The sequence below is a fragment of the Chrysochloris asiatica genome, unplaced genomic scaffold, assembly GCF_000296735.1.
Source record: "Chrysochloris asiatica unplaced genomic scaffold, ChrAsi1.0 scaffold00179, whole genome shotgun sequence".
NCBI lineage: Eukaryota > Metazoa > Chordata > Mammalia > Afrosoricida > Chrysochloridae > Chrysochloris > Chrysochloris asiatica.
This window is the reverse complement of record NW_006408697.1, coordinates 3,591,422-3,602,165: the sequence shown is the minus strand read 5'-3', so window position 1 is coordinate 3,602,165 and position 10,744 is coordinate 3,591,422. Positions and strand designations below refer to the sequence as shown.

General features: G+C 45.8%; 1 protein-coding gene across 1 annotated transcript in view; it reads right to left on the bottom strand.

Annotated features, from left to right (window-relative positions):
* Window positions 1-9,885, bottom strand: part of NID1 (nidogen 1) — a 133,252-nt gene extending 123,367 nt beyond the window's left edge. Inside the window, exon 1 of the mRNA XM_006872008.1 lies at window positions 9,664-9,885. Within this exon, the coding sequence (XP_006872070.1) occupies window positions 9,664-9,885 (222 nt within the window). The remainder of the gene's footprint in view (window positions 1-9,663) is intronic.
* Window positions 9,886-10,744: the final 859 nt, after the last annotated feature.

Below are 10,744 nucleotides of genomic sequence, written 5' to 3'. Positions count from 1 at the left end.
AGAATTTGTTCCTGTAAATCATTGTGTCCTGTTTTGAATGATTAATCACATTTCACTTCTGTACCCTGTCTTAATAATCCCCTTCTTCCTTTGTGTAAAGTCCCTCCCTGAAATAAAAAGGGGGCGCAGACTGAAACCCACATGCATTATGGTTTGCAGGGCCGCACTTTACTGCCTGCATCGTGATGCCTGTAGTCCAGGGTCTGCCCGCCAATTTTGCATCCACTCTAGTTTCGGGGTGTCTCTTTGTCTCTCTCGTTGCGTCTTTGTGTGTATTCTTTTTCTATCTCTGTCGCCGTTAGATCTCCCTACTTCGTGAACCGAACTCCCCTGTCAAGGCAGGTCCCCGACAGCATTCAACCCAAACTCCCGTACCACAGTCAGGTTTCTTGATGTTCTGAAGGAAGTATTCTGCCACCTTGTTGGTCCTACAACTTCATCAGTTTCTCAGCATGTTCCCTCTCCTCGTGAGCTCAGTGCAAAAACAAAATTATTCAAAAGCACACCATTGCGGTCAAAGTAATAAGACATGGGTAGGCAGGCATAGGAGGTATGCAGCTCCAGGTTGACCTGGTGGTTGAGGACAGCCTTCAAGTCCTGGTTGTAGTTCTAGCACACCTTTGGGATCGAGGTGGGCAGGAGGTGGTGGAAGGCTGGTGGAGATAGATTGGCTAGGGGGAGACTGGCGAGTTCTGTTCAAGTACGGTTGAAGAAGACTACAAAGAACATCTATGTACAGGAAACTTTCTTAATCAGAATAACTTTAATTCATTCCTCAAGATCTCCTACCAACTCTTTTCCTTCTTCCATTTTTACTCTAACTCCTTCATGCTACCATGAGATTCTCACATACATGGAGCTGTCTCTTGCAGACAGCATATTGAAGGATCTTGTTTTTTTGGGTCCTCCACTTGTTTTTTTGGGTCCTCCACTCCTGGACTGCAAGATCAAGCACTCCCCTCCTTTTGTTATAAAAGGTCTACCTTTACGTTTTCAACACTCACAGTCAGTCCTGATAGCAATTATTCACTATTGTACCACAAGGGTCCTATCCTCATCTCCTTTCTCCAGCCCCGTCCAGACAGGTTGGAAACTACTTAGTGGAGATTCTACCTTCCCCTGCACCCTCTGGAACTAGGTTCCCTCTTGAAAGCTTGTAAGCCAGTCACTTCTTGCCTGTATAGCCCTCCCCCCTCCATTTTGGGTAGCCAATGTCTAAGAGTTGCCCAACCTTGTCACCCCTGTGTACCAAAAGGGTGGAAATGATCCTCACTGTAAAGATTCGTTCGCTCTTTTGAGCTACTATATCCATAAGTGTAGGTCAAGTTCATCAAATTGTAGTGGACTACTCTTTTTTTTCATCTAGTCAAGTTCTGATCATCCAGTCATCGAAGCCAGGTCAAGTGGATACTATCTGCAAGTATGGATGTTCTTGTGCATCTCCCCTCACTTCATATCAGGTGGATGCTTCACTCTCTGCTCTAGTCCTCTGTGGCCATGTCCCTGTCTCTGGGCCCAGGAGTTCCCAGGTCTCACCATATTGCTAGCCAACCAGGTCTCAATCCAGGTTGACAGGAGTCTATTGAATGTGGTCGGACCCAGCTCCCAAGTTCATTGCTGTTTTTCCCCTCTTCCCTTTATCTATAGACCAACGTGGTCACCAGCAAGACCACATGCCTGCTCGTGTATTCCCCTTTGGTGATAGGATTTTATGACTTGATTGTGAATAATTGTTAGCAGAATTAATTATGATTGTCACAACTGTAATTGTAGAAAATGTGTAACTAAAAGGAGGGAGTAGGTAATCCTTCATTTCAGGAACAGAGGATCCCAGAACCATCAAGAAGGAAGAGTATGAAAAAAAGCAATGACAACAGAGATGGTGGGCATGTGCCTATGGGCAGGAGGCTGGATAGCAGAATGAGTCCTTTGGACATTTGAATGAATATATATTTTTTTGTTTTGTAAGGGTACATCAAATTTTTTTTGCCTTGTTCATTTGTGAACTATAAGGTGTATATGGGAGCCACAAGGAGAAAGTGGGATAAATGTTGCAGAGAGGATTGTAATTATTGAGATGAAACAAGGTGTATGGTTTGCTGAATGTAGAGCTTATAATCTTGTCTGTAAACCTTCACCCAATTCACAATAAAAAAGATTTTTCAAAAACCCTAGGAAACACAGCTCTACTCTGGCACACAAGGCATCGCCGTGAACTGGATTCAACTCATCAGTCTTACTCTTGAATCAACTGTGGCGAAGGACAACATGTTGGCGCAGATGACCTTGCCTCTTCAAGGGTTATATGTTACTTGTTTTAACTCCCCCATTAAAAAGTACCCTCTGCACTTTGATGAGCTTAGCCTATACTTATGGATGTAGTAGCTCAGAATACCAACTGAGAGGGAAGGAGTCTTCACATCAAGGATCAATCTTATCCCCTCTGTATACAAGGTTGATAGGGACAGGCAACTTGGACATTGGCTACCTAAAAAGGTGGCCTATAAAGGCATGAAACGACTGGATTACAAGGTTTCAAGAGACAGTTTAGTTTCTGAGTATGGGGCGGAAGGTAGAATCTCCACTGAATAGTTTTCTTCTTGTCTAGACAGGTCCGGCGAAAGGAAATAGGGATACATTCTTATGATTCAATAGTGAATAATTGTTTTCATGAATAATTGCAACTGTCACAACTATAAAAGTAGAAGTTTTGCAACAAAAAGGGGGGAGTAGTTCATCTGACAGTCCAGGAACAGAGGACTCTAGGACCATCAAAGGAGAAGAGCATGAGTGGAATGTACTCAGAGTGATACCAGAGATGGAGGCAGAGATGATGACATGAAGAGAGGGAGCAGCTGAGGACTCTAGACTTAGGGAAAGAGAAAGACTGTGTGCTGGTGGCCAGGAGGAAGCTGGAAGAATGTGACTTTTGGTTGTTTAAATGATTATACATTCCTGAGTAATTTTGTGTGCATCCCCCACCCAAAAAAAAAAATAAACAAAAAAACAGAGGAGATAGAAGCAAATACTGGTTGAATGATGATGCACAGAGGAGATTGTAATCATTACAATGAAACAATGAGTGTAAAACTGACGTTCTCCTATGTAAACTATCAATTCACAATAAAAACATATATAAAAAGTACTCTCTGCATGCAAAATAATTATAATAAAAATAAATAAAACAAAAAATAAAAAGAAGTAGTAAAAAAAAGTTACCTACAAAGCACCAATAAGATTAAGCTGTGATTTCTCAGCAGAAACCTGGTAAGAAGGCAATGGGAAGAGGTATACACAGAACTCCGAAAGAAAAACATTGTCAACCAAGAATCATACACCCAGCAAAGCTATCCCTCAAATCAAATAGGGAAGCAGAGATATCAATTTACAATGAAGTCAATTACAAAGCAAAAAAGTGTAGTGTAAATACAGAACTTCCAAATGGCAAGGAAGTCAAGTAAATTTCAAAATAAAACAAACTGTTTCAAATCGGGAAAAAAATCTAATAAATTACTGAGTAACCTGGTATGGCGCTGTATGATAAGCACTGGACCGCAAGTTTGGTTTGAACTGCAAGGTCAGAAGTTCAAACCCACCAGTTGCTCTTTGGAAATTCTATACAGGGTCGCTATAAGTCAGAACCAACTCGACGGCACTCAACAGCAAACATTTTAAAAGAGGGAAATTTATTTGAGGCTCAAATAACGTAAAACTAGCAAGTTATGATATTTGAGAAGGCACTCAGGCCATTCAGTGGAAAAGAACAGCCTCTTTAACAAATGGTGCTGACAATTGCATTTCCTCATGCGGAAAATTTAAGCAAGATCCATACATAACACCATACACAAAAATGAATTTAAAATGGATCCAAAGGACATTCAAGTGGCCACCAAACACATGAAAGTCATATGATCAGCATCATTAAACATCAGAGATATGTAAATCAAAACCACAATGAGATATGCCTTGACCCTCCAACTGCTGTTGTGAAGTGCTGTGTTGAGTCCATTCTGACTCATAGCGACCCTGTATAGGGTTTCCAAGGAACAGCTGGCAAGTTTGAACTGCCGACCTTTTGGTTCACAGTCCAGTGCTGATCCTACAGTGCCACACATAAATTAAAACTACAATGAGATACTATTTCACACCTAGTAGAATGGAAATGATTTTAAAAAACAATAAAAACACACACAGAAAATAACAAATATTGGCAAGGATATGAGGAGATCAAAAATCCTTATCAGTTGCTGGTAGAAATGTAAATTGTAAATTGGAGTCCTAGTGTGGCCGTGTGGGTTAATGCGCTGGACTGCAAGGTCAGTTTGAAATGGAAGGTTGGCAGTTCAAGTTCACCAGGCGCTCCTTGGAAACCCTATATAGAATTGCTGAGTCAGAACTGACTCAAAAAGAACAATGTGGTAAACACTATGGCAATGTCTCAAATGATTAAAAACAGAACTTCCGTATGATGAAACAATCTCACTCCTTGGTATAGATCCTGTTGTGGTTAGGTGCTGTTGAGTTGCTTCCAACCATGGCGGCCTCATGCACGACAGAACAAAACACTGTTCGATCCTGCACACTCCTCACAATTGTCATGTTTACGCCCATTGTTGCTGCAGATCTTTCCTTTGTCACTGCCCCGCCGCCTTACCAAGCATGATGTTTTTCTCCAGGGACAGGTCCCTCCAGACAACATTTCCCACTGGGGCTTAAAAGTAACAACATATACAGATACATGCATACCTAAATTCATTGTACCACCATTCACAATAGCCAAAAGATGGAAGCAACCTGAATGCCCATTAACTGGTCAATGAACAAGAAAAACGTGGTACACATATACCATGGAATACTATTCAGCCATCGTAGTCCTAATACATACAAACACGGACAAACCCCGAAGACGTGATACTCAGCAAAATAAGTCAGTCACAAAAGGACAAATACTGTATGATATCACTAATATGAAAAGATAAGAAATAGGTAAATCTATGGAAAACAAGGAGTCCTGGTATGGCACTTCAGGTTAATGAGCTAGACTGCAAGTTTGGTTAGAATCCCAAGGTTGGTGGCTCTAGCTCACCAGCCTCTCCTCAGAAACCTTAGACTGGGTCACAAGGAGTTAGAACAGACTCAACAACCTATATACAACAAATGACCATAGTGGTTCCCTGGGGTAAGAGGAGGAAAGGAATGAGGAAATTATTTTCTGGAAAGAAGTGGGTTTATATTTATGAGAAAATGTGCATCATTTAAGGGTGATAGTTGCAAGATAGATTGTATACCCACCCCCCAAAAAACCACAAAAAATGGTAAATATTATATTATATGTAATCTTAGAATAACAACAGCCAAAACGGGGGGGGGGAGGGGGGAGCCTGAAGTTGCTTATATTACTTAATTACATCAAAACATTTCATGAGAGGATTTCTGTTGTTTGGAAGTTACAGGTCATAGCTTCATGGGACTGTCCTAATACTGTATTTAATTATTATTCCATTCCCTCCCTAGTTCCCTGCAATGTGCTTGAGGTCTTCAATACTTATGAGCAGCCATCCAAAATATAGTCATTGGTTTTAATTCACCAGGAAAAGCAGAGGAAGAAGGAGATCCTGGAATCAGAGCTGGATCGAGGCTGCAGGCTTACCTTCCTCCACAAACTACTTAGCCTTCTTAGCCAAGAGACCAGAGAAGCCGGAGGGTGCCTGGCTACCACTGTTGAACATTTTGATCAATGAATCAATACATGTATCCTGATCAATAGGGGAGAAACATGGAACAGAACTTCAAATTCTTAAAGAGAAGTTGGACTATATGAGAAAGAATATGGCATCAGGATTGGAGGAAGACTCATTAACAACCTGCAACATACAGATGATACAATATTGCTTGCTGAAAGTGAACAGGACTTAAAACGCTTACTGATACAAATCAAAGACCACAGTCTTTGGTATGGGTTGCATCCTAATGTAAAGAAAACAAAAATCCTTACCACTGGACCAATAAATAACATCATGATAAATGGAGAAGAGACTGAAGTTGTTAAAGACTTCATTTTGCTTAGATCCATCATCAACACTCATGGAAGCAGCCGTCAAGATATCAAATGATGTATGCATTAGGCAGATCTGCTGCACAAGACCTCTTTAAAGTGTCGAAGAGCAAAGATATCAGTCTGAGGACTACGGTGCACCTGACTGAAGCCATGGTTATTTCCAATAGCTTCATATGCATGTGAAAGTTGGACAATGAATAAGGAAGAACATAGAAGCATTGATGCATTTGAGTTATGGTGTTGGAGAAGAATATTAAAGTTATGATGGACTGTCAAAAGAACAAACCAGTCTGTGTTGGAAGTATAACCAGATGTTCCTTAGAAGTCGGGATGGTGAGAATGTACCTATTATCAGGGGGGACCAGTCCCTGGAGAAGGACATCATGCTTGGTAAAGTGGAGGGTCAGCAAAAAAGAAGAAGACCAAGCTTAGCAACAATTGTGAGGATTCTGCAGGACCGGGCGGTGTTTCCTTCTATTATACACAGAGTCACTATGAGCTGGAAGGGACTCGATGGCACCAAACAACAACAACAAATTCCTGGTGTGGAGTTGTAGGATCAGCACTGGACTGCTAACCACAAGGTCCACGTTTCAAACTCACCAGCTGCTCCTCAGTACCAACTGGACATCACCCAAACAATGCAGAACATGGAGTTCAAGCTCACACTCCCTGTTAACTCGCCTTCTCACTCAGAGCCAGGTGAGGGCTTCTATCAACACAAAAGAACACCCACCCCATTACAGACTATGGTGAAAATGGACATTGGTCACCCAGATCCCTCTTCAGCCTTCAGTTGTTACCCTTCCTAGAAAGTATCTGCTCCACCCAGGGCCACACCTCTCTCCAGTGCCATTGAGTGCCATTGAGTTGGTTCTGACTCATGGGTATAGGGTTTCCAAGGAACGGTTGGTGAGCTTGAACCGCCTACCTTGTGGCTCAAACTGACCTTGCAGTGCAGCGCATTAAGCACAGGACTCCAGGGCAATGACTAATCAATGCAAGAGTTCAGAAGCAGGAGTTGTGAGCCATCTCTGAAAGGCCAGCCCACCTTCAGACCTGCTCATGGGGTTGGCTTCTTCCTTCTCATCCCACTCCCTTCCACAGGTATGTGTCTGAAGAGTTTCCCCTAATTAAATAACTCATTTCCTAATCTCATCTCAGAGTCCACTTTCTGCGGAACCCACATAATATCCAACTAAACGGATTTTTTTTTCTAATTAACTATCCAAACAGATGCATTCTTTTAATATGCAGACTAAAACCAAATTGATGCAGAAGTCATTGTTTGATAAGGATTTTTTTTTTTTTTTTAAGGAATAAATGTTGTTCCAGGTTTTTACAGGAGTCCTGATGTGGCGCTGTGGGTTAATGCTCTAGACTGCAAAGTCAGTTTGAACTGCAAGGTTGGTGGTTCAAGCTCACCAGTCGCTCCTTGTAAACTGTCTGGAGGGTCGCTATGGGTCCGAACCGACTCAATGGCACTTAAGAACAACAACAAGGTTTTTAGAAGGTAGTGTGGTTAGTCTGATACTACAATAACTTAACACAGGGATTCTTCACTTGGGAACCCCACAGGGGTTCCTGGATAGCATTCCCTGGGTCTGTAAACTTACATGAGAAAAAAGAAATTATGTTTCTATTTCTAATAAATGCTAACTGATACTTGGAGGAGCTCTGGTGGTGCAGAGGTTAGGCGCTCAGCTGCTAAATGAAAAGCTGGTAGTTTGAACCTGCCCACTGCTCCTCAGGAAAAAAATCTGGCAGTCTGCTTTCACAAGGCTTTTTAGAACCTTGGAAACCCTATGGGGCAGTTCCACTCTGTCTTATGCGTCAGAGTTGACCCCATGGCAGCGGGTTTGTTTTTTGGGGTTGTTGTTAAGTGCCGTCGAGTAGGTTCGGACCCATAGCGACCCTCCAGACGGTTTACAAGGAGCGACTGGTGAGCTTGAACCACCAACCTTGCAGTTCAAACTGACTTTGCAATCTAGCGCATTAACCCACAGCGCCACACCAGAAAATGGTTACGTATTCAACTAGTAATAACCCACTCAGAGACACCTAGGAAGAAAGAGCGGGAGATCTGTTTCCCAAGTCGCAGCCTTAGAAGCTCCATGCAGCTGGTCTACGCTGCAAAACGTGGGGTCGCTACCAAACTGGTTTGCAGGCTGTTGCTTTGTTTTGTTTTTTGTTTTTTGGATAATTAGCGTTTCCTTCCATTGTGAATGTAGGTAACAAGTCACAGTAAAAATAGCACTTAGTAACTTTGTCCCTAATATAAGTCCTATCACACTATATTTGCTGCAGATGTCCTCAAATATTGTTTGCAAACTTCATTATCTTGGAAACTGGATAATTATTAGATTCACAATTAGATCTACTGTTTTATCATTTAATGTGCTTAAAAATAAGCATCGCAATTAGTCCACAGAATTTTTAGTTCTTAAAAATATTTTAGGCGCATTTCAATGTAGTTGGTAATCCTGAGGATTTTATTAATTTAAAAATATTCTGAGAAGGGGCGCATATGCTTCACAAAGAGCCTTAAAGGGATCCGTCAACCAACAAGGGCGAAGCGCTCACAGGATCCTGACGTTCAGAGCAACCTTTTTATGCAAAGCTCACCATCTCCACGTGGGGTTCGCCCAGTGCGTAAGGCGTCCGGGGCGCCCGGACCAGACAGTGCGCACAGCCATTTCACCAGCAGGAGAGATTCCAGCCGCGTGTTTGTTTTGCCGGTCGGTCCCCCACCACCCTACCCCACACCACCCCACCCCACCCCACTCCACCCCCACTGCTGGAATGCGCACTGCTTTATATGAAATCCACATGGTGCGGCTGGGGAGGGCGGTGGCAAAAAGGGACGCACCAAGTTGTCAGCGCCCCACAGGCCAGTTTGAGAGAGGCGTGGGAGAACTAAAGGTCACCTGGCCCCGTTTCTCATTGGGGTCCCATGGTGGCAAGACTCGGTCACAGGAAATCAGATCACCAGTGTAGTCTGTCTTCCGAGCCCTGAACTCTGAACTCTGAAACGTACTCAAAAGAAGAGCCGAATCATTGCCAGGGAGGATTTGGAGTTCGCTTGGGGATGTCGGTTAAGTTCCCGAGGCCGCGGAAACGGCTGCCTTTCTGGCTTCGGCACCCACAGGAGTCCCAGTGCCCGCGCGTAGCTGGCTATTCCCTGGGGAGGTTCAGCGCCCGCACCTGGCCCCACCCAGACTGGCCAGGTCCTGCTCCAAAGGCACGGGACAATGGGAAGGCAGGACCGACCTCTCCTCGGCGATTCCGCCTTCAACCGCCGGGGAGGAAACGCTATCCCAGGCTCCCAGGGTCCGGCTAGGGTGCAAGCGGAGCAGCACCGACGGGGCGAGCCAGCTCCCCACACCCGCGTGTTCCTCCGACGACAGGGACGAAGGGACTAGGGACCTCGGCGCGTAGCAGTGGGCTGCAGAGGCGGGAGCCCTCCCTTGGCGTGAAGACCCGGCGGCTACCAGGTCCTCGTCCCCGCCCGCGACACCCACGTCCATCCGGCTCCGCCTGGGCCCTTCCTAATGACTCCGGCTCCCTTCCCCGCGTTGCCCACCTCCCACCCGGGGCGAACTCACGTAAACATAGTTGATGTCGGATTTGTCGTAGAAGTGAAGCCCCCCGCTCAGCTGCAGGGCGAGGGAGACGCGGTCGTCGCCGGCCTCCAGCTCCTGATCCCCCTGTTCAGGGCCGAAGGGGAAGAGCTCTTGGCGGTTAAGGCAACCCCCGGGCACCGCCAACAGCAGCGGCAGCAGCAGCGCCCGCGTCCACGCAGCCCAGCTACGGCGGCTCGCGCTCATCGTGTTCCCGAACTACAGTCCCCGCAAACCCGGCGGCTCTGCGGCCTAGAGGCTGCGGAAGGGCGGAGATGTAACCGGACGCCCCTCCAAAGCCCCTCCACGCCTCCCGCCCCAAAGTTCCCACCCCGGGAAATAGAGGAGGGGATCGAGGGGAGCTGGGGGAGGGCGAGCCCCGCCCCGCCCCGTCGATAGGGCGCGCTGCAGAGGCAGCCCAATGGCCGCGGGAGGGAGGGCGAGGGGCGACGCCCGACCCCCAGCCCAGGAGGCAGCGCCCTGACCTCCCGCAGGGAATCAGCTCGGACCCTGATTCCCGAAACTAGCCCGATTCCCATCTAGCGGCCTCGGCGAGAGGTGGGAACTGCATTGTCCTCGGGTCAGATCTAAACCGTGGAAAGAGACGACATGGAAATGCCATGGATTCCGAAACAGTCCACGCCAATGCCTCTCAGCGGTAACTGGAGGCCTGACTCGTGTGCCTCTGGTAGGAAAGGGGTGGGCATTGAGAGTTAGCAAGGACCTCCTGGGCCAGTGAAATCATTTTCTCTTGAACCCATTCACTCAGCATTTATTGAATGCCCGATTCTGAGCTGGGTAATGCGGAATCTTTGCAAGAAATCGCGCTGCACCCGAGACGTTTTGAAGGCAAGACAAAGTCACGAGTGTTTAACACACAATTCGATATCCAACACCGACGAAGGATATCGGGGCTGGAATAATCCGCCTGGGATCGCTTGGTGTGAGATGTTGGGAATGGAAGCAGATCTTCCGGAAGGGGTGGAATTTTAACAGGCAGCTAGGGTTGAGCTGTGAGTAGGTTTCATGGCCCCATCCCTCAGTTGAGAATTTGCAGAGGTCCAAG